At 35.2% G+C, this 24,897-nt stretch overlaps 2 protein-coding genes across 2 annotated transcripts in view; both read left to right on the top strand.

The window, feature by feature from the left end:
- LOC142345873 (proteasome subunit alpha type-2-like) overlaps window positions 1–24,897 on the top strand; it is a 184,668-nt gene that overhangs the window by 15,179 nt on the left and 144,592 nt on the right. The gene's annotated exons all lie outside the window — the stretch shown is intronic.
- The window catches only part of LOC142345869 (outer dynein arm-docking complex subunit 2-like), a 70,085-nt gene continuing 53,450 nt past the window's right edge, over window positions 8,263–24,897 (top strand). The window contains exons 1-5 of the mRNA XM_075398299.1: window positions 8,263–8,580; window positions 8,645–8,802; window positions 8,873–9,068; window positions 22,881–23,124; window positions 23,210–23,326. Coding sequence (XP_075254414.1) covers window positions 8,363–8,580; window positions 8,645–8,802; window positions 8,873–9,068; window positions 22,881–23,124; window positions 23,210–23,326 — 933 coding nt within the window. The 5' untranslated portion in view covers window positions 8,263–8,362. The remainder of the gene's footprint in view (window positions 8,581–8,644; window positions 8,803–8,872; window positions 9,069–22,880; window positions 23,125–23,209; window positions 23,327–24,897) is intronic.

Consider the following 24,897-nt stretch of genomic DNA (forward strand, 5'->3'; position numbering starts at 1 on the left):
CTGATTTCAAGAGTTATTTTTGCAAACAATTCTACTCCTTTAATCAGAACTAACCAGAAACGTAAAAAAACAGTATATAGATATGTACATCAATTCAACATATTTTTTACAGAAAAAAGAAAGAAATTTTTTCTTTTGTTTTTATTCTCTTTAAAGTCACAGCTGAAGATTCGATTTTTTTTCTAGTTTGATAACAAAAATGACTAATTTGAAATTTAATTGTCAGGATGAAAAAATTAATAAATGTTTCTAGTTTTTTGAAATTCAGAAAAATCTAAACCACTTCTCTTAATTATGAACAAGCTGTTGGACCTGGTCTTTCCCAGACGCCGGGAGTTTTTTTTTAATTGAAGTACTAAATTCTTTATTGATTCCTCCACAAATTAGAAACAAATTTTTTTGAACAATATTGAAGTAATTTTCATCTAGTTTTCAGTTCCCATAAAACTTGTTTAATTTTCTTAATTATTTAAAATTTTAAATACATCTAAAATGGACTGAGACCAATATATTCAATTTACTGATGACAATGTTCATCAAGGTATTAAATAGAAGGCTTTAAGAGTATTTTTAAACGTTCCAGTACATTTTGAAAACAACAAGAGGCTGAGAGCAAAGCTGTCAAAAGTGGTCAAAATTTAGTAAATTACTTAGTTCATAGAATTTGGCAACAAATAGTTTTTTTTAAAAATAGAACCAAAATTGTACCTATTATGTCTAGCTGTTGACATGTCTGTGTAGTTTTCAAAAAAAACGAAAGGTTGGTTAATGCTCATTGAAAATAAAATTCAGCAAAGATTTTCAAAATATTTTAAAAAATATATTTCAAACAATCAGGCCAATTATACATTGTGACAATTTTTGCGTGTTTATTTGATTCCATAAAATAGTTTTAATGGCGGGGTTTTTAAGTTTGTTTTAGATTTTTTTTTAAATTTATTTTTTAATGTTTAAAATAGTTTAAATAATTTTAATTGTCAGCGGCGCGAAACAAGATCTGTTTGAACAGAAAAAGCGCTCAAAAAACCTGGTGACCCCTGGGACAGAGCCAGACAGCGAAAACACTGAAGCATCTGACAATCGTCCTGCTTCCGAAATTTCAGAACCTCTGAAATTGAATATGAAATTTGAATGTCCAAGAATTGGCAAACAAATACAGAAGGCAAAAAGCTGCTTCGAATAAAGTGCAAGAGATAAAATGAGATGCTAATTTATGGAGAAAGCGAAGGGGTTAAAAGAAAATGAACGATATCAGTACGTTTCTATACAATGCGGTCTAACAAAAACCGAGCACAAAATTAGAAAGAAAATGGTGCCAGAATTAAAAGAGAAAAGACTGCTGAACCCTTCCACCAAGTACAAATTTTAAAAATCAAATAGTTGAAGGAGGATCATGACTAACCATTTAGTTATTAATCGTGTAAGGTGCTAAGCAAACAATCTTTACATGAACAAGTGACGCGTGACGCAATCGCATACGATAACTTACTTTAATAGAAACATTCAGTGTAATTTCAGTTAAAATACCTGGTTTGAAACAACTCTGCACGAGTGCAAAAAAACCTGGAAGGGCGGCCTTAATTCATTATCAGTTGCACTGAGCAAAAAATCGAGATTTACATGCAACGTTTTTCATCAGAACGATAAATTATTAGCACTATAGATAAAAGAACTCTGCCTAATTATAATTGTCGCTTGTTTCCCACAAAAAACCAATTTAGAGACAATATATCAAGCACTTCAATGTCTTCAAGGCAAAGCACGTGTCATCATTGGCGGCGATTTTAATTGCTGACTCGCCTCAACGTAAAACACAACTCACTCTGCAAACTTTTAACTATCTGGAATTTTCATTGTAATGAGGTAGGAATTTCAGCACCGTTAAAGCGTCATGGGTTTCGTTTTTGTAAGTGTGGAAATCTTAGAAAATTTGAACGAGAAAAGGAACTTCAATTCAATCTTAACAAATTACAAAAATTTTTCTTGCTGCTTCGACCTAAAAGGCATACAAGGTATAGCTGAAGGCAGAAAGAAGCAAGTTGGTAAATTCAATGTTTTTCAAAATTCTCACGGTAGCAGCACAAAAGACAAGTTGTGTGTCAGTTTCGCCAAGGTTATTCGTGAATCGGCAATCATTCTGCGGGAAAAATATCAACAAAAGGGTTCAAAAGTGAACTGTACTTATTGCATAATCAGTTGAAAGCTGGCTACAAAGAGAGACAAAGAGCAAACTCTAAGTTTTTTAACTTGAAAAATACTCTGCAAAACTTTGCCGAAAACCATATATGATGCGTTAATTAGATCTGGAAAATTTCCTCAGAAAAACAGAGTCGGAAAGGAGAGATTTTTGGAAAATTCTGAAATAAAAAAAAAGTTTAACCAAAGTATGCAGAATTACAATTCCAACTTGGGAATCATATTTCCAAGGTTTTGAAAATTGAGTGCGAAATATCGGATATAAATTTAGACGATCAGAGCTAAAAAAACCACAATTATTTTTTTCAAACTCGTAACGTATCGAACATTTGAATGCTCCAATAACACTGGAAGATACTACAGAGGAAATTCTAAAATGAACAGCGGGACCTGATGCAATAACAAAAAATTGTACTAAATTAGGTTTTCAGCAAATGGAAAGATACTTAATACATTTATTTTGACCTCTAATTTGCGGAGCATAATGTACCTCGAGTTTAGAAGTAATCTTATATTGGATCTTTTCCGTTTGTGCCCCCCCCCCCCAGCTTAGTGGGTGCATATTATTTGCGCCCCCAGAAGCAAGTGTTATATTTTTACATAAAGATCTATCATGTAATGACTCGTGCTCGGCAATTGGGGGCGCAAACATAGCGTACTGGGGGCACAAACGGAAACGATCCCTTATATTAAACCCCTTAATAAGAGTAAATGGAGCAAAACAGAGCCAAACTCCTACAGAGGCATTACGTTGCATGTGCAAAATTGTACAAGGGTGCCATTTACCAGCGCTTGCTAACATGGATCGAGGGAAGTCTAATTTTTTTCACCGAGCCAAGTTGTTTCCCGACGTAAACTGTCAACAGTCGACGCAGTTAAAATCTATAAAAAATGCAGTCAAGCACTACATCAGCTGAAATGATTAATACTATGCCGGCTTCATTGACAACGAAAAAGCAATAGACTTCGTACTTAGGAACCTGTTGCTTACAAAACTGATAAAACTGGGGCTCCGCGGGAACTTGCTAAGCAAAATACAAGCAGTGCTAAAAGTTAATTTCAAGCAGATCCTTGATGGAGAATTCCTGTCAAATGATATTGAACAGAAAACTGGATTAGCCCAAGTAGTAAACTCACCTTTTGTTTAGTTTGTTTATAGCTGATTTATATTTGGAGTTGAAATGCAGGGGGCTAGATGTCATATTTTACGCTGATGACCTGGTACTTTGAAAACATAGCAAATGCCAACTACGAAGAAGATTGAATTAACCATCAATTCATATTGACAAATTGTCGAAAATTAATTACAGTCATCAAAAACAAACATTAAATTAATCATTCAAGTTTTTTGAATTTTTGGATCTATTCTGATCCGCCCCCCCCCCCCCAGCTTAGTGAACATAAATTTTCTATGACCCCCCGGCGCACGTGCTATTTTCTTACATAGTAACGTGCTATATAACAACATATAATTTGTAACTGGGGTCATAGAAAACACTGGAGGCCAAAACAGAATAAAACCGAATTTTTGTAAAGGTGACAGAGGTAAAAACTGTCTACAATAAAGACAATTTGATTGGCTGATAGAAGAGTTCTTTCGCGAAAACTACACATCAATTTTCCTCCCATCAGTAACAACCTTCTGTACGACAAAAAGTATTGTGCAGTCCATCGAACTTTGCAATTATTCTGTGTTTTGGCGGGCAGTCTTTTACTCCGTGTATATCTGGAAACATCTATTTATTTAATAACGTTGTGCTTGAGGTGTACTTGCTCACTTCGCACCAATTTATCAAAACAATTTCTATTTTTCGATAATAGTTTTATATCGGTTTTAAAAAGTTCATTGACGTACGTGTCTAGTCCGTAGGTTGAGGCTGAAGAAATGATTCAATTGAAAAGTTGTTGAGCTGAAGTTGACTTTTCGCAGAATAAGTTTTTGGTTGATTGAAGCTGCTGACTGATAAGCCTAATCTATTAGGTGCTTCAAATGATGACTGGGGGATAGCGTGCTTGAGAATTTTACACAAAGATATCAGAAGGAGTTAGTAAACATCTCTATTCCTTATATTGAAACCTTCATCGAATGTTAAACTCTTCTGAATTTTATGCAACTTGTCTTGTTTATATTGTTTTTCAAATAGTTCCTGCTAAAATACGTGTTCAGATTCTTCAAACTTTGTTTGTAGATTTCGCGAAAGAGTTCATTAGCAAAATGTATACACACATTTTCCTCCCAAAATTTTCTCTGTTTGGGTTGAACGTCGTCCAAATCTTTTAAATTTAAAAAGATGAAGATTGAATTAAGCATCAGATCACACTGACAAGTTTTCCAAATTATTTACAGATTCAAAAAATAAACATTAAATTTAATTTTGTAACAGTTTATAGAATTTTTGTAAAGATGTCAAGTTTAGAAAGTGACTACAATAAAGAATATGGTCGATTGATGAAAGAGTTCTTTCGCAAAGTCTGCACACACGCATAGGTTTTCACATAGGTTTCACACATTGGTAACAACCTTCCATACAGCAAAAATTATTGTGCAGTCCATTGGCATAGATTTTGGCAATTATTCTCCGGTGTTTTGGCGGGCAGTCTTTTAATCCATGTATATCATGAATCATCAATTTGTTTAAAAAGCATTGTTGTTGATTTGTATTTGCTTACTCCGCACCAACTTTTCCAAAAACGGCTTCTATTTTGCTGTAATGTTGTTTTATTTCGATTTCAAAAAGTTCATCGAAGTACGTCTCTAATCCGTAAATTGAGACTGGAAAACCAATTGAATTGAAGAGTTGTTGTGCTGAGTTGAAGTTGACCTTCTGTAGATTTAGTTTTTGGTTTATTGAAGCTGCTGACTGATAAGCTTTGTTCATTAAATGCTTTAGATGATGACTGGGAGATAACCTGCTTGAAAATATGACACCTAGATAACAAAAGGTGTTAGTAAATTCGACTTCTTATTTCGATATATAGAATTTTTCATCAATAGCTAGACGGCCACTTCTTCTAAATTTTATGCATTTTGTTTTGTTTACATTAATTTTCAAATAGTTCCTGTTACAATACGTGTTCAGATTATTCAAACTTTGTTGTAGTTGGCATTGGCTATGGCTCCCAAGTACTAAGTAATCAGCGTAAAATATAACATCTAGAGCCTTGCATTTCAACTTAAAATATAAGTCAGCTATGAATAAACTAAATAAGAGTGGTGAGAGTTTGTCTCCTTGTGCTACTCCTGATTTCTGTTCAATCTCATTTGACAAGAATTCTCCATCAAGGATCTGCTGGAAGTTGCATTTTAGCACTGATTGTATTGTGTGTAGCATCTTCCCATGGAGCCCATTTTTTATCAGTTTTGTAAGCTGCAGGTTCCTATTAACGAAATCGAAAGCTTTTTCGTAGTCAATGAAGCAGGCATAGTATTTGCCATTGCAGCTCAAGTTATGCTTGATTGAAAGTTTTTTTTTCAAGTGCGAAAATGCCTCGATTGTGGACAGTTTGCGTCTGAAACCATATTGACTTGATGGTAAAATTCGATTTCGCTCGACCCATATTTGCAAACGCTGGTAAATGATACCCGTAGACAAATTGTACATGCAATAAAACAGACTAATGCCTCTGTAGGATTTTGGTTCTGTTTTGCTCCCTTTGCCTTTGTAGTGGTTTAATATATGATAACTTCCAAATTCGGTAAGTGCTTGATATATTGTCTCTAAAGCGGTTTTTGGTGTAAAATATGCTACAATTTTAATTAGACTGAATTCTTTGATCTCCACTGCTAATAACTTATTGTTCTGATGAAGAACAATGCATGTAATTCTTAATTGTTTACTCAGTGCAATTGCTAAGCCGCTTTGCGCCTGCCGCTTCCCGTTTTTTTGCCTTTGTGCAGAAGCATGTGAAACCAGGGATTTCAACTGAATTTAAACTGAATGTTTCTGTTAAAAGTAAGATATCGTATGCAATTGCTTCACTGGTGCACGTTGAGAATGTCCCCTTAGCACCTTCCACGTTTCATAAACAAATTGTTAGTCAAGATCCTGTTTTCAACAATTTGATTCCCTTTAATTTTGTACTTGGTGGAAGGATTCAGCAGTCTTTTCTCTTTCAATTCTGCTACCATTTTCGTTCTATTTTCTCGTTTGGTTTTTGTTAGATGGGGTTGTATAAAACCGTACTTGAATCGTTCGTTTTCTTTTAAGTTCTTTGCTTTCTTTAGAAGGTCCCATTTCATTTTTTCTATCTCGCACTTTATTCGAAGCAGCTGTCTGCCTTCTGTGTTTTGTTTGCAATTCTTTGACATTCAAATTTTTTCTTTACTTTCAGGGACGATTGTCAGATGCTTCAGTGTTCTCGCTGTCAAGCTTTGTCCCGAGAAGAACCAGGTTCTTTGAGCACTTTTTCTGTTCAAACTGTTCTTGTTTTACGCCACTGACTTCTTCGGCTAAGCTCAGCTTCGATGGGACTGCATTAGATATGGACTGGTTTGTCTCTTTCATCTTATCTAGGGACTGGGTTACTTCTAGTTTTTCTGAGGACTTCTCGTAGCTTTCTATTTGCTTCTTCGGCTTCTTAATTTCTTTGGCTGCACAGAAACCGCAAGTGAAATCTAACAATTCCGTTTGTGCTTTCATTTCTAGAGTGTACACGCGGATATCGGTCCACATTCCGCAGTCATTTTGACATTCTACTGTTACGTGATAGCCTTTATTCGCCGGCATTTGCGCCTATGGAACTGATAATTTCGATTTATTTATGATGTAGAAGAAGAAGATTGAATTAAACATCAGATCACACTGACAAATTGTCCAAATTATTTACAGATTCAGAAATGAGCATTAAATTTAACTGTTTAAGAGTTTAAAGAACTTCTGTCGAGGTGTCAAATTTAAAAAGTGACTACAATAAAGATTATGGTCTGTTGATAAGAGTTCTTTCGCAAAATCTGCACACACATAAGTTTTCCTCCCAATGATAACAACCTTCCATACAACAATTATTGTTCAGTCCATTGGCATAGAACTTTGCAATTATTCTCCTGTGTTTTGGCGGGCAGTCCTTCAGTCCGTGTATATCATGAAACATCAATTTGTTTAAAAGAGTTGTGGTTGAGGTGTACTTGCTTACTCCGCACCAACTTTTCCAAAAAACGGCTTCTGATTTCCGGTAATGTTGTTTTATATCTATTTTGAAAATATTCTATATACTTCGATTTCAAAAAGTTCATCGAAGTACGTCTCTAATCCGTAAATTGAGACTGGAAAACCAATTGAATTGAAGAGTTGTTGTGCTGAGTTGAAGTTGACCTTCTGTAGATTTAGTTTTTGGTTTATTGAAGCTGCTGACTGATAAGCTTTGTTCATTAAATGCTTTAGATGATGACTGGGAGATAACCTGCTTGAAAATATGACACCTAGATAACAAAAGGTGTTAGTAAATTCGACTTCTTATTTCGATACATAGAATTTGTCATCGACAGCTAAACGGCCACCTCTTCTAAATTTCATGCATTTTGTCTTGTTCACATTAATTTTCAAATAATTCCTGCTACAATACGTGTTCAGATTATTCAAACTTTTTTGTAGTTGGCCTTGGCTATGGCTCCCAAGTACTAAGTCATCAGCGTAACATATAACATCTAGACCCTTGCATTTCAACTCAAAATATAAATCAGCTATGAATAAACTAAACAAGAGTGGTGAGAGTTTGTCTCCTTGTGCTACTCCTGTTTTCTGTTCAATCTCGTTTGACAGGAATTCTCCATCAAGGATCTGCAGAAAGTTGCATTTTAGCACTGATTGTATTGTGTGTAGAATGTTCCCATGGAGCCCCATTTTGATCAGTTTTGTAAGCAGCAGGCTTATGATATTACTGTACCCAAGTTCAGTTTCGCCCAAGTTCAGTTTCGCCCAAGTTCGCCCATTTTTGATGTTACTTTACCCAAGTTCAGTTTCGCCCAAGTTCAGTTAAAATTGTGTTTGTCTATACGAAAATTCGAAAGCGATTTTTGGGCAATGGTTGTCATGATTGTTGTTATAAATTTTTTCCAACTCTATTTTACACACTTGTATTTCTTATTCTCCTGATTCTTCAATTGTAGATTCTAATGTTTTATCGGTGAAGTTGATCACGTCGCTTCATTAATAAATTTGCGCTTATAATGGGCCAAGCACTTGCTAGGGCTGCAGAATGGACATCAGCTGCTTCAGGAGGTAGAGGAAAACTCGCCTTGACTCCTATAAATGAGAAGCTCATCCGAGAAATCGTCGAATTCACGGAGGCAATTCCATCTCGACACTCAGAATGTGGGAGCATAGAGTTTCAAAAACCAATTGTGTATAGCTCTTATCTGGATGCTAGTGTTTTCGGTGGTTCAGGGTATTTTTCTTTTTGTTTGTTTGTTTTGTTCTCGTATATTTTCATTAAAAGAGTCATGTTTCAGTGGTTCATTCGAATCATCTGAGAAGTCGAAAGATGGCAGTGCTTCACTTCTATCAGTTATGGGAGGAAAAATCAGCATTGGCTCGCTGCCTATGCTGTTGAAAGTGCTGCAGTCTTCCGGCGACAGTAAGATGAAAGAGGCTCGGCTAATTTTGGAAGGTTGTTGTTGCTTCAAAAGTGTACTGTGATATGGTACTTGCATTCATTAAGCTCAAATTTGTTTGTGCAGAAAATTCAGATCCGGCGGCCAATATTTTGGGAGCCACATACGCAACTACTGGAGGGGATGATAATACCCTTGCCAGGTTAATTGAGCAATCTAAAACTGACGAAGATGAAAGTCAAAGGGCAATTCTCAGACTTTACATTGCATTCAACAACTTAGACATGGAGCTGATGAAAGTATCATTGCAAGAATTTTCACAGTAAGTCAGTTCACCAATTTTTCACTGATAGCCTTATTCTTTCATTTACTGGGCACCCAACCCAAATTCAAATCAATTTCCTCTTAGCAATTGTTACTACTGTTCTTAGATGTAAAATAAGCAGGGAAAATTTTCTGTGCTCCAAATTTCTTCTCTGGTTTTCATCATATTTCGCAGCTTTGAATCTTCGGGTCTTTCCCATTATAGCCCCCCCCCCCCCCCCCCCCCCGCCCCCAAGCATGGTAATTATACCATAATGGGGGGCTATAATGGGAAAGACCCGAATCTTCTTTCGTGATAAAAAGAGATTCCAAATGAGAAAAAAATAAGTTGTTCAAAATATTGGATATATTCTTCAAGAACAAATTTTGGAATTGAAAAAAAAAACAGTTTTGTTCCGCACAAACGGAAAAGATCCGATAATACTTATAAGGATGTTGTGCGCGAAGGGAGGCTAGACACCTAATCGGTAGAGTGATATTTCAAACTTTTGACGCGGCTCCTAGAGTCTAGCATAGTGCTATAAGTTTAAAATACAATGCGGTAAATTTAAATACGGTGCTGTGATGTTTCATAGTGTAGGTTCATGCGTGAGGGGAGTGGAGAATGACGGGAGAGCAAAATACTAGAGAGGGTACAGGTAGGTCGGGGTTCGAAAACTTGACCTTTAGAAAATGGACTACTTCTGTTGAGTTGATAGCCTAATCACAATTATGAGGGCCATGATCCTGAATGAGAGGAAAATTACTGCAAATATTTCGTTACCTTTATCAAGTACCACTAAAACTACTAAATCCGCTTATAAAATGGTATCAGTTGTTCTGTGAATGCACTAAAAACTACAAGCTTCGCAGTTGTTTGCCGAAAATTTTGTGGAGAAAAAGTATGCGACGATTACATACCAGCCAAAAAGTTTTGGTTATAAACATCGAACTTTTTTGGACCAAGGTATAACTAAATGTTGGACATTAAGGAGATCGATCAATCTGATAGCCCTTTGCGTCCTGAATATAAACTTAAATAGTATTTCTTGCAGTTATTTACAGTTATTTATTTGACAATGTTAATGGTTAGGATGAAGTATTGACACCACGAACCTCACTCTGAGGTAAATGTAATGCATGTAGCACAACAATAATGATGGATTTTCAAAATTGTAATAAATAAATATATCAACAAAGAAATGAGTATAAACAAATTCGCTTTTTGAGATCTTTCTCTTGTTCAAAAAATTCATTGATTATATTCAAAAATATATCACAATTAGAACAGTTATTGTGATTATTGTCTCGGTAATATGTACGTCACATCCAAGAAATCAGAAGTTTTAGATTTAGTTTTCAAAAAGTATTTGATGTCTCATAGTTAAGAATGAGATTTAGGAAAAATTATCGTCTTATAAAAATTTTGGATTTTTATGCCGAACTCATCAGCTTTTTTCAAAAGCATATTTGGTTCTACTGTTTCTGAGAACATGTTTAGCAGCTGAAGTTCAATTTTTCCTAGATTTTTGAAAATAAATGAAAGAACATGATGTTCTTTTTTGTTCAGATACGCTCTGATTTCTAGGGTATTCCATACTAACTTATATTTTATCATATTTAAACTCCTCACGTTTGGATATTCACAAATAAGAGAAATACATACATACGAATTCACATTTTGTCTTATTTTCTGACCACTTCAACAATTTGATGACATTTTGCCCATTTTGTCCAATCGGTTGCCTATTTGGAATAACTTTCAGAGCAGAAGATAATTGCATTTCATTTTTTTTCAAACAGGTGTTTGTTTTCCCTCATTTTTTCTGAAAAAAAAACAGAACTTTGTGATGTTCACGTTCATGATCCGACCGTTTCTTTTTTTAGCCACCTCAAACCATTATGTAAGGTATCAATTGAAAAATTTCATCCCTTGAATTGAACTACAAAAAGAGATATGAAGAACGCAAGTGTTAAATTGAAGTTTATAACTGTATTGTGAAAAAATGGCTTTGAACAAAGCCATTCTAATACCACTTTACAAAAAGGGAGACACAGAAGACCCTGACAACTATAGACCAATTTCATTTACACCATGTATATCAAAAAGTTTTGAAAGTCTTCTCGGAGATCAAATTGTAGGTTACTTCTGGAGTGAAAAGCTCATCACCAAAACGCAATATGGATTTAGAAACCACAGACGCAATCACGCACTGTACTGATATTATACGCTCAATAACTGATAAATTTTTATATGTATCTACTGCGCTACTGGATTTATCCAAGACTGTTGATTCCATAAGCCACAAAATCCTTGATGAAAAATGAGATATGACATGTTTTAATACACCGTCTCGGCTATTAATCAAAAGTGTTCTGTCTCATCGCGAGCAGTGACTAAAAATACAAAACGTTCTATCGGATCCAGTTGAACTCAAAAGACGAGTTCCTCAAGGAACGATCATTGGTCCACTGTTGTTCGATTTATACTTAAATGACGTGCATAAATACCTTGACAATGAAACAGAACTTATTCAATATGCAGATAACACAATCGTTCTCACTTCTAAAACCTCAATCGAAGATGGCAAAAAATTTTTATCAGAACTTTTAACTATAAATTTTTGTGTTTGTTTATCTTGGAAACATGTAAAGTTCAAAAGCTAACATTTCTTTGGTTCCGATATGAATAAATAAAGTTTTTTCAGTAATGACATTGCTGTTATTATTATAAATGCTTGCACTGCCATTTTGTTTTGCGCAATCTACTCATTTATTTTTGCACAGCAACAATGGATTGAATTCAGTGCTCCTTTTTTTAATGTTCTCAAATTAAGCTTGACGGTGAAATTTTCTCAAATTCTCCTAAATTCTGGCCATTTTAAACATAATTGTAGCCATTTTAATGTTGTTAGAAGGTTTTCGGTTTCTAAAATTGATACTATTTTTCCACTGCTATCTTAATGTGGAATTCCAATCCTTGAGGCACTTAAAAGCTCTTATAAGAAAACAATTTTAGGTCTTGCCCTCTTTTGGCGAAAGTGGCTGAAATATCATTCCACTTGCAAAATTTTTTATGTTGCTGCATTTCCTAATATAATAGAGGCTGTTGATTTCTACGTAAATGAGTATTGAGCTGATTTGAGTTAAATTTCTGTTTAATTAGATTGAAAAAAAGTTGTCAAAGAGATCTGCGAAGATATCGTGCCTTCAAATTTAAAACTCCGAGTAAAAGTCTGTTTATTTGCTTCGATACAGATAGTTGTTCTAACGCTGACAAAATTGTTCTAAGAATAGCAAACATGCTTTTTTGTGAATGATGTTCCTATTCCCTAAATTGTAATGTTTTGAAAAACTTTACATACAAAAGGTTTTTGATTTTCATGTCTAATTATCTTGATCATTTTTTCAAATTTGAATTTTCCAATACAATGCCATTTTTTAATTTAAGCTTCAGAAGATAATCTGTTAATTTGACTTTGTAGTACAATCAGCGTGTTATCTTGCTGCCAGGTTGTAATTTGAATAACTACCTGCGGATGTTTTTTCATTTTACATTTGATTTTTTTAGTCAATAGAATTGAACATACCTTGTCATACCTGAACATACCTACCAATATATTGTTCATTTTTAGAGATTACAACTCAAATCCATGGATTTTTTTCATTCGTGCTTTATTTTTTGTAATTAAAATTCTTTGATTTTGTCCTCTGAATGAGTGGTGTTTTTTTTTCAAATTGAGTCAATTATTTTTCACCATTTTCTGATTTTTTTGCCTACAATGGGCCAGCATTTGGCCGCCCCGCAGGTATCTCTTCAACTGTTTTCATTTTGCATCAGTAATTTGTGTAATCACAACTCAAATCTTTTGAAGGTTTTGATTAACTGTTTTTGTTTGCTATACGTTTGACTCATTTTGAGTAATAGTGAAGCAAAACTTCATAGAACTATGAGCTCAGCTTAATCTCTTCTTGCTTTTTTTTCAATTGGCATACCAAATTTTCAGTGGTTCTGATTAATTGTATATAATTGAAACCAATTTGTTAAGATCTTATTTAGACGACCAATCGGACTTTTAGATGCAAATTTTTACACTTAAAAGAGCGAGTTTTATAGTTAAAATTAGTTTTTACGTTTTCCACTGGTTCTGAAATATATGTGCGCACATTAGTGATCACTTAGTTTTCAGTTTTGCATTTTCCTTGCTATTTATAAAGGTATTACTGCAAGAGTTTTCTAGGCGGAACTAAATAGTGCAAAAAAATCTTGTTTTGTCATTTTGTTAATTGATGTAAATCTTGATCAACTTCTTTGACTATCTATTCTGAAGCAGAGCTTAGATGTTCATAAGCGTTTCCAAGCGCTTTTCAAAGTAAAATTTTTAAGAAATTGGATTTTCAATATTGAAATTAAATCTTGTGACTCTCCTGAAAGAGCCAAGTAATTTCATGAAAAATGGTGCGTCTAGAGTCTAATTTTTTAATGCGTTCAATTACAGCTCAAATCTAACAAATTTTTCAAAAAAAAATGCGCCTGTTTTAACGTCTTTTTATTGCCTTTTCTGCAATAACAAAATAAAGTATACAAATGATTCCACAGACAATGAGTGTGAAGCTGCAATCCTTAAAGCTGCTTTCCTCTACTCGTGGGTTATGCTTTTAAAGCTCCATGAGATTACTTGTGACCTAAACATCTCCAATTTTTTCTCGCACTCACTTTCATTATATTGTTCTCGTTTCAGCTGATTTTGTGTTTCCTATCTAAAATTGTGGATCAAGTTGTTCTATAAAACGGTTCAAACAAATGTTTTGTACCAAATCACTCTGAATTTTTGGAACAGAAAATCCACAGTAACGAAAAGATAGAAAAGTAGCTTGGTTCAGTTGTTTTGAGAACTTAGGGCACTGCCATAGGCACTGTCTTTTTCTACTTCCTTATTCATCGCCATTTGCGGATTTAGAGATCCAGTGAAAATTACACTTTTCTTGTTTTTTTCCTATTGCGATACACCATCAGTTTCACATAAATTCTGGCCAATGTCTGACTTTTCAAATAAAAATCTGAACTGAGGGCATTTTCGAACCTACGGGACTTTTATGCTAATTTTTTTCTCAATCTTCAAGAAGCTTGCATTCGAAAATCGGAATATAGCTTGTTTTAAAAAGATGTTCTATCTTATTTGAACTTCGAAAGTATGTTTAAGTTAACCATAGCCTGAGCACAAAATAGAGAACAGAAACTTCAGAGTCTCAGTCTTTGACATCATTCTGTAACCGTGTCTGCTGCTGATAGAATCCGAAAGTATCTTTAGTTACTTTGCGATGAAAAAGTATTTGGAGACATTTTATTGTCTTTTAGTTTTAAGTTCAGTTTTGTCTTTCAGTTTATTGTCTTGCAGTTTATTGTTTCACAGCATTATAGTTGCAGATTGACTAGCTGGTTTTTCATATTCATAGATGAAAAAATGTTGACAGAAATCTTTTGAAAAATAGTCTCTTCTCATTTCCTTTAGATGCTGCTTTAACTTTTCATCATGCCTCCAAACTCAATTGATTACATCATTTCAGACGTCAATCGCGCTCAAGTTCAAAATGGTGAAAACTGTTATATGTATAGACCAAAATTCTAACAGTCCGTCGCTTATTTTTTCATCATTGCCTTCTTTTCTTTATTGTTTTTAAAATGGTGAAAAACTTACTAAAATGTCTCAGCTGTGTTTTCTAATATCATGGTCAACTTTTACAACAGAATATCATAAAAGCTGAAAAAATTACTACTTTGAATTTATTTTTATTGATTTTATTAAAAATTTTGGTTGTATGTGTGATTCAGAGCACTGTTGTAGTTGAGAAGGAAAAAACAGCAGAACGCACGCATATTGCTTATGTTTGTGATAAATTTGAGTTGAGAAGGAATCTAACTGTTTTAAATAACAAAGCAGGAATGAGGAGTAGTAAGTGAACTGTTGGATATGTTAATTCCGGAAAATGTGAATAAAAACAACTAAATTCACTCTCCTTTTTTTCAGAAGTTTAAACCTCGAACTCCCTGTAAAATACGAAAATATAAAAAATCTTTTTAATTCCATATTCTGCGCTGGACGAGCTTTCTAATGGTACCAGTCTCAACTCTCTACGATAAATATATCGATCGGCGAAAATTGTCTGAACAAAAACATAGCCGGTAGAAAACCGGAAACGACTCGAATCGTCGTGCAAAATAATCTCTACCCTAACTTAAACAGTCAGAATATCGAAAAAAACACTAGAAATAACAAAAATGGATGACCAAGGGGGTAGGTACGTTGGGGTTGGGGGTAGGTACATTGGGGGTTGGGGGTAGGTACGTGGAGGGGGGTAGTTTTTTTGGGGGCGGGGTAGGTAGTTAAAAGGGATCAAATTTTCTCAAATTGACCTCTTCACCTTGAATTACAGACTATTACCAATTGCTATACATTACAAACTATGCTATTGTTAAAGTCCAATGTTCGAAAACAGAAGTTAACAATCAAAAACGGAGGTAAATGCTCGAATAGAAAGCAGTCAAAATTCAAGTCATGAACAAACTTGGTTTCTGCTAAAAAAAACCTGTAGAATCTCAATACTCCTCTTCGAGTCATAAAAACCCATTTGAGTCTATAGTTCCTCCCCCCTCAAGAGGGGCCGGAACAATAACTAATATTTTGGCTTTTGCAAAAATGAGTTTGAACGCTGGTATTAGCTAGGTCGGTTATTATGTTTTAAAAGTCTGACAATGTCTAACAGAATTTAGAAAAAGTTCAACTTTTTGCTCCACTTCATCTTATTTTGCGCTTTAACTTGCTTTTATTAAAAGTTAGGAAGATTTTTGATCCTGACTGTGTTTTGAGACTCCGAAATGGTTTCAATTCTTCAAGTTTGCTAATTTGATAAACAGCAATAAATAGAATTTTTTTTTGCAAAAAAAAGTGTTACAAATTGGTTTTTCGCTTTTAAGCTTGTTTTTATCCCTCTTTTACCGATACTTCGGTTCATAACCTGGCGCAGCAAGCAAAGCATTTGCAGCAATTACAGTTGCCATAATGTTTGGGGGCATCTGTCAAGAGTCCGATACTAATCCGACTTAAATACTGGGAGACATTTGCCAGCACATGCTGCTACCTAAACAACTAAAACCAGGTACAAAACCCAACATTGATAAATTCGCTATCTCTGATGTGGGAAAATTTAAAAAGATTGTGAAAAATGTTCGAACCATCAAAATTTCTATGAAATCTAGGTCCACTAAGCGTCAAAATGCAGAAATTGTGAGGGAAAAATCTGCTAAAGATTTCGTAGACAAATGGAAAGAGTGTCCATTGAATGAACTAGTGAACTAGGAAAGTTGGTGACCGTAACTCAGTAGCAAGAATTTGACGGAACTCTGGTATATCTGCACTGCAAAAGAATGCAATTGCACTTTAAGCAAACAAAATCTGGGAGTAGCCAAGAAAAACTTCTAAACTGAACGAAAAGTAAAACCCAAGCAGATAAATACTGCGTGATGAGGAACACAATCGATGAATTTGAGAGGCATCTAATTACAGATGGTAACAACAAAAATGAAAAGAATTACTTGTCAAAGCGGAGCCAATAGAATGGTCTTCAGCCGAGAAAAGCGAAAAATCCAAATCTGCCCATAATTTTATAGGCAAATTTACATTTGGCCACATAAGAACTTGCAAAGCGAGAGACAATGACAACCTCAGAGTATGAAACAGCAGACGAAGAAAAACATGAACATTTTAACAAGATTCTCGCAATCACAAAACAAAATGCGATCTCCGACTAGATTAGTAAGAGCCTAATAGAACCAAGAACAAATGGGTTTACAGAGAGGTCGGAAAGATCAGACATGATTTCGAACTCCAAGACATTGGTTAAAAAATTTCATTGTGAGCGTAAATTAAACGGCTGCAAGGTACATAACATTTCAGATACTGGAAACCCCATATTCCATTTTATTACACGAAATATTAGTTTTAGCGAACAGTGAAACCATTTATACTGAAACAACACCAGACCAATAGTTTTTTAATGTAAACGCTAAACAAATCAAATTTTCGAAAACCGCCAAGTTAAAACCAAAATTGAAATTGCCATCAAAGTTAATAAGGTGACGCACAATAGAGCACAGAGCCACACCAACAGTTGGCCTAAAATTATGAAACTCACCTGGTGGTCCACACAAACTGATTGAACCCAACAGAAACCGACATAAATGAGTACAAGCCAAATCTATTTGACAACCGCTATAAAATGTTTAAAGTTAGTAAAAACGAAACATGATTTTAAATACAACGAACGTTTAAAGTAATGGATTATAGACCTATCCAAAAAATATGGTAATGCCCATAAATCTACTACCTAAAGTGAAAACCGAAACTGACAAACTGATAAATGAAATACAGGTCGTCCGTGAAAAGAGGTGGGATTAGAGCAATTCATAAGCCCGATCGTCATAACCCACAAAAAAGTATTGATTTGTAAACATTTCAGTAGATGCAGCAAATAGCGCTGATATCGGTTACAATCTCCGAGAACAAAAACCTACGGCTATACCTATCTCTCCTGTTGACTTAAAACCTGGTTTGGGCCAAATTCATCTGCACCCAGATAGTGCAAAACTACTTCTTTACCTTGATAGGAGGCATGATAACAGGACACTACCGATACACTAGAGGCTTTCATGGTCTAGCAGACAGGCCTGTCATATTGGAAGAAACTATAGACAGATCGCTAAATCTAGAAACATCTGCCTGGCAAGACGTTATGTTTATCGTGATCAATCACTCCAATATGGTATCAGTCAGATAGTCTAGTCAATTCAACAAAACCGTTACAGAAAAGGCTAGAGAAATAAGACAAGAGGTGGGAATAGGGAAACTGAACAAGAGTCGTTACTCAAAAGAAAATCAAAACTCGGCAAAATAGAGTTTTTGACCCACAGAGGCACCCAAAAAAACCTATTTTTGGTTGACGCTAACACACCAGGACTCAGAGCCAAGTTATTGCTTATTGCAAATAGAAAACAACATCGAAAAACCAGTCACATACAGGTGACGCCGAAATAGCAAAGCTGTAAAATGATACGCGACAAAGGAATTGGAAATGCTCGCTACCGTATACGTCGTAAAACAACCATACTTGGCCGACAAATTACGGTAGAATTGGACTACAATGCACTTATTATAGTACTGAACAACTGTAGACCAAGAAAAACTTATCGTAGTAGATTCACCAAATGCAAAAGATAACAAGGCGGCTCGTTAATGTGCGTTCGCACATGATGTTCCGACCCGAGCTCATCTACATTTTTGACTTAATTGTCAACCAAATGAAGAGATAACAAAAATAGATGTTTGAATTTTAAAAAAATGCTACATTTTAAGTTAATTAAACACAGTAAATTCTGCCTCGATGAAATAGCAATCATAGGTTTTTTTCATGTGACATCAATAACTCATCACAATAAGTCGTATGGCAAAGAAAAATACATCAACCACGAAATTTTTGAGAAAACCCATAGTATCAAAGTCAAAAAATTCTACAGCTTTCAACGGAAGGCATTTAGTACGCTAAATTATGCCTAGATGATGTGACGGCTAGGATGTTTGTCATTCAAAATTTATCAATAAGACATTACAACAAGTCATTGACTATGAAAACAACAACAAAAACAGGCAAAATCCAAAAGTTCGGTAGAAAATTGAGAAAAGAAAGTGTCAAAGCTATTTAAACCATAAGCTATTTTCTCTGAAAACTTTTTCAACGATCCATTGAACGTCTTCGCTAAGCCAATGTGAGCTATCAATATTAGGATAATGTAATACGATTTCAAAAGGAACCAAAATTACTAAAAAAAAATCCAAAAATTATGAAAACTCGTGCACCGAATTCACAAAAACCAATAGTTAGAAGATAAAACCGCTAACCAGATAAATTGTTGCTGATGTAGAGAAAAAGCGGTTCTGTCATTACCGAGACTGACCTACAATCCACGAAAAAAGGCTTAAGATTGATTTATGTTCAAAAATAAAAAAATATTTTTAAAGTCTTAACAGCCATTAAACTCAAAAGCCTTCATAGGAATACAATGAATACGCTCAGCTAAGCCACGATGTGAATACAAGTATGTTTATGATGCCTAGGTAATCAATAAGACATCACAATATGTCTTATGACTATGAAAAAAACAACAAATACAGGCAAAAACCAAAATTTCTTTAGAAAAATGGGAGAAGAAAGTGTTGAAGCCATTTAAACCCTATTTTTTTTCTCAGAAAGTTTTATCCATGATCTTTTGGACGTTTTCACTGAAGGAAGATGTAGCCATCAATATTAGGATGACGTGATAAGATTTCAAAATGAACCAATAAAACGAAATGTCCAAAAAATTTTTTAAAAAATTTGAAATCTTGTTGCATTGAAGACGTATAACCAATAGTTATTTGTTAAAGCCGCTAATGAGATTAACTTATGTTGCAGTGGTATGAAGGAATTCAATCCTGTTTTTACTGAGACGAACTTACAGTTCACAAAAATAAGTTTATGATTTACTAATTTTAAAAAACTTTCGAATATTTATTTTCAAAGTCTTAACAGTCATTAGCTGTCCGCTCACAGCACTAGATAGGTTCACTTAATGCCCATTAGCAAATCTATTGTGCCTTTAGTCAACAAGTTTATGCCATAGGATTATAAAACTTTAGTAAAACCTCAAAAAATAAATCAAAATTTCATTTGAAATTACGAAATTTGAGATACGAGTCCAAAAAAAACGAGCGATCCCTTCGAAACAAATTTTTTGTTCATTGGGCTTCATTTGATCGTAAAAGAGGTTTGTCATTAACGGAACTTCGATATTAAAAGTGTCTAGTAGTCTCTAGGTGACTTGAAAAAACAAAAAAATTGCAAAATTTTCTAAAAAAAAGAGCTCCCAAACCTAATTCGATTTTTTTTTTATATATTAAACTTCCCTCTAAGACTAGAACTGGTCTTTATTATCTCCTTTTGTCTATTAAAAACCTAAAATTGATTTACTTTTTGGCGTTAAATCTAGTTTTGAGTTAAATTTTTCGTAGAAGAATTGTTAATTCGAACGAAAATTACGGTAAAAGTGAACCAAATATCCAGTGTTCACATGAAACTTTAAACCTCGATAACTCCTCGAAAAAAACGAAATTCAAAAAAATCTTTTTAATTTCGAATTCTACGCTGGACGAGCTTTTTAATGATACCACGCACATTTCTCTACGATGAATATATCGGTCGGCCAAAATTCACTGAACAAAAAAAAAAACCCATTTGAGTATATAGTTCCTCCCCCCCACAAGTGGGGTCGGAACAATTACGGTTGAAGGACTTAATGCAACGGACAATTAATGGGTATCGCAGACTTCTATTTGCTAAACTGCCACTAGTAGGTTGAAAGATAGGGACAGTTGACCAGAAACCTTTCTCGTCCACTTCTTAGAAATCCATCAAAATGAACAGCTTCCTGCAACACTATCACAAGCACAATTTCGCTCTCGGCCAAAAAAAAACCCGCAAAATTAAGCAAAACCAGCATACCAAAGGGAGCCCAAATGTCTGAGACCGGAAATAAAGAGAATGAATGCACGCTGAGTTCACCAAAGAAGGCAGCATCTGAATCATTTAAATGTTCACTCGCATCTCGCCATAATAGTTGAGCTGACACGATTAATATCAGATAAACTCAACAACGAGCTCAAAGATTTCTACGTTTGCGCGCAGTCGACATAAAATCAGAGGAGTACATATTAGACCTGTACCATAAAATACAGTCAACAATACCACTTATGACATATACCAACAGTCGGTATGTGAGACGGAACTCACTGGAGGCAGAGATCAAAAAATATTTCAATAGATTACATACACCTAAAGGGCAGTCTGAGCACGGCTATGGCCCTGGTTCTGGTAGACGATAAAGTACTCCTACCGAAAGGAATAGGAAAATGGTTCCTATCTGCTCCCCGCCTCTCACGCATAAGACAAACAAAGATGAATGAAGATACCAAATTTTAACATGTAATCGGAGGTAGAGAGCCGAACAAACATTTGCTTAGCATAAATCAGGAACGGTGAAAATTTAAAAAGCTAAAACTCCGGAATCCAAAATCGGAAAAATGTAACAACGATACATGATAGATCAAGAAATTCAGGGCCTTCCCATTTTAGCCCCAAGTGTGCTGGTCGGTAACGTAGAGCCTCCAGATAAAGCATAAACATTCAATTAATAAAAAATTCGGGACCGACTTTTATGGACCGATAAAACTTGTTCAAACCGATGTCCGACATTTTAGCTCACCCACACGCCTCAGTCACCAAAAAAAGAACAATCGTACTAGTAGTGGCGGCAAACTTCGAATTCACTGTCGAATGTAAAAGTAGAGGAAAGCTAGCAAAGTTAAACAGTGAAAAACCCCGAGAAAAAAAAACAGAAACTACTCCATTTTACGGTAACTTATTTCATCCGCACAAAAAACAGAACTTAGATAGTATTTTTGCTAACGGGAAGTCAATAAAACGGACTCAGAATTTGAGTATACATTAAAAACGGAAAATCTGACGTACCACCAGTCTGAAATACAATTCAAACCATTCAAAAAATTTCAGAGCCACGAAAAGACCAAAAAAGATTGGGAGAGAAGATAACCATGTAAACCGGTAAAAAAAAATCCGGGGGAAAACCGAAAGAAGGAACCCGATAGATGAGAAGAACCTCACGCGTGGGCAGCCAAAGTCAAGATATTTTAGTGACAAACAATTTAAAAAAATAGGCCAGCCTCAAAACTACAGACTAAAGGACCTAACTAGCTTTCTAATGAAGGGTACCATGTCTCAGGCAGTCAGGGGAAAGGGCAGTTCAAAAGCCTAAAATACGGAAACGCAACAATCAAAACCTTAGTGCCCAATAAGAAGAAAGTTGAGATCTCGAAGAAGAGACCAAAGAATGGAAGATCCCCGGAAACTTCACCCGAAACAGATTAATTGGGTACTTCTAAAACAGAACCGGAATCGTTCCCAAACAAACTGACGAGCCGAAATTTGGGAAACCAGGAACAGACAACCAGAGGCTAGCCGGTAAGTGTGGAGTGACACCAACATCCACCTGAAATCTACCCAGCACAAGAGGTCGAACCATCACAGTCCATTACCGAACTTCCCCAAAAGACCAATATACAAATTAGACTCCATAAGACCCAACACTTATCAATTACAGGACTTGTTTGAGTAGGTCGAACATCAAGTAGCCCAACAAGACCGAGAATACGATCCGAAATCAATGCATATATACATGGAACAACAAGCTCCAAAATGGAAATAATCATATAATTACAGCTGAAAACAAGATCAGGATTCAAAATAAACTAAGGATAGGAAAGCTAGAACAGTCCACATGTCATCCAAACTCAAAAACGCAAACATAGTGATAAAATATTGTGGTTTTAATTGTTAACTAATTTCATCCCAAAGATCCAGATCTCGCTCCAGGTCCTCCGGAACCCATGAAGAAATAAACGGAATGAACGTGTCCCAATTAAGCTAATGTATTTTAGAGACAGCGCAGACCATCAACACCTCTCAAAGCCCGAGAGAACCCAAAATATACCACGAATCGCCGTTTTCTTTATTGCATGCGACAAAATGTAGACCTCTAAGAATCCTTTGGTACCTCCGAGAGTGTCAAGGCCGAGACCTGGCGTTGAGACAGTCACCGACACTTAATTGATACAGAAACCATCAAAAGTTAGTTTATAATTTTATCAAACTAATTTTATTTCAGAGGATTCCGGCTGACACCTGAGGTAGTAGGAAACGAAGTAGATCTGCTTCAACGCTACACCAGCTCAAAATATGGAAAACTGTTGGAGAGGATTGTTTACACATCCAACATAGTGTTCAAGAATGGCTGTCGAGCTCCCTATCTTCGACAATTAGAGGGGGAAATTTGCTACTTAGAGATCCTCACTTTGGAACAGAACGAGATTTGTGTCACTGCCAGTACATCGGGATATTTTGAAAATGCAGTAAGTGTCAAATACAAACCTGTAACCCACACATTTTTATCTCATTCTCTTCAGTTTACTTCAATATTTATGAATTGGTTTTCAGGGTTTCAATCGGGAGACAGTTGAGCCCACTTATGAAAGGAAGGGTGAAATTTACAAGGATCTCAAAAGTCTACTTAAAGATGCCAGTGCAAAATTCGCGTCCAATCTAGCATCAAAGGTTAGCAAATGTAATAAAAACATCTGCAAAATGTCCACGCAGTATAGCAGTGAACACGTATAGCACTAGGTGAAGTACATTTGTGGCTCCATTTTGTGACGTGATTAAAATAACAGTGAAAGGCCAAATATTTTTCAATTGATTTTTATTTTCGAAGATGGAATATTTTCAATTAATTTTTGTGAGAATTTTTGTCATCCAGTTCTCTGAATAATCAAATTTCGCTTAGCTCCTGAATTTTCATGTTTAATTGCTCCGAAAGATAATATTCAATTATATATGAAAAAAAATATTCAAAGATACTCAATTATATATGAGAAACTGCCTTTTCTCTGGCAATCAAATTCTCAAAAAAGCAATTGATTTGAAAGCGAGAATTGTTTTTTTAGCCTAACGTAAAAAGAACTGGTTGGTATTAATATCTGCGATAGCATAATTGTTGAGTATAAACTTGTTAAGTGGTCTCATATTATGAATGGATGATTGAATGACTACCTCGCATAGACGAATGACCAGACCAGCGTAAAATTTCGCAATGTTTTAAAGCAGAAATCTTATACGCAGAAAGCTGAAAAGTTTGGATGAAACATTCCCACAGAATGCCTTCTCCTGTAAACCAATTGAGATCAGAAAAAAATGTTACTATTTCATGCCACACCGGGATCCTCAACTCTTCTTGATACAGTAGAATCTAATATATCTGAAAATGTTTGCAATCCCTTAACGGCACGAGAACCGCAAAGAGCGAATTTATTTCATTTCCTCTACGCGTGCAAATTTTGAAAGTTCTGCAACCCATCAATTTTTTGTAGACATCTGTGGTTGATTCAATTGTAAAACTGTCCGGCCAGTAAACATCTGGGTGCAATAAAAGCAAGGCAGAAAAAGCTATTGAGAAAGCCAATTCGGAGAAACCTAGACATCTGCAAACTCGAGATTTTTTTTTAAAAAAAGCATCTGAATCCCAGAAGCAAATTCTCACACAAGCTTCTGGAAACGTTCATCAAATTAGTGAAACGCTCTTCCGCTTTCGAAATACGATTTGTGCAAACAAGTGTTCTGAGATGACCTATATCTGAGATATTGCAACAAACTATGCTTAGATTTTGTTTTAAGTATTGAAATTCTTTGTTTTGTTTGAGTCCTTCTGTAAAGAAATTTATAACGGTAAAAACAATTTAAAAAAGTTGCCGCTGCTGTGCTTCACAAAAACATCAGTGTCACTTGTATAAAGCACGGCCTTTGTCAGCCGAGCAGGTGATCTCGTGTAATAGACTTAAACACAACTCATATCATTTTATTTGAATCTTCTAAAATTTTCGCCGGGCTGATTTTTTGGGTAAGCTATTAAATTTACTAACATGTTTAAATTACTGCTACAAAATAGCAAAAAAAAGCTTACTCGTAAACTTCTATTGGAAAATTTCCGACTTTATGCGATACTGTTCAAATATTACCAAACCCGGTCCGTCAGATCGCTATCTTCCCTCTGAGAGTAGAAACAGCGCCATTGACGAATGCAAGAGATGCAATTAACTATCCTAAGCCACGTGGCTCTTTGGCAGCCGAAT

Source organism: Convolutriloba macropyga, chromosome 9 (genome assembly GCF_964194025.1).
Source record: "Convolutriloba macropyga chromosome 9, txConMacr16.3, whole genome shotgun sequence".
Classification (NCBI taxonomy): domain Eukaryota; kingdom Metazoa; phylum Xenacoelomorpha; order Acoela; family Convolutidae; genus Convolutriloba; species Convolutriloba macropyga.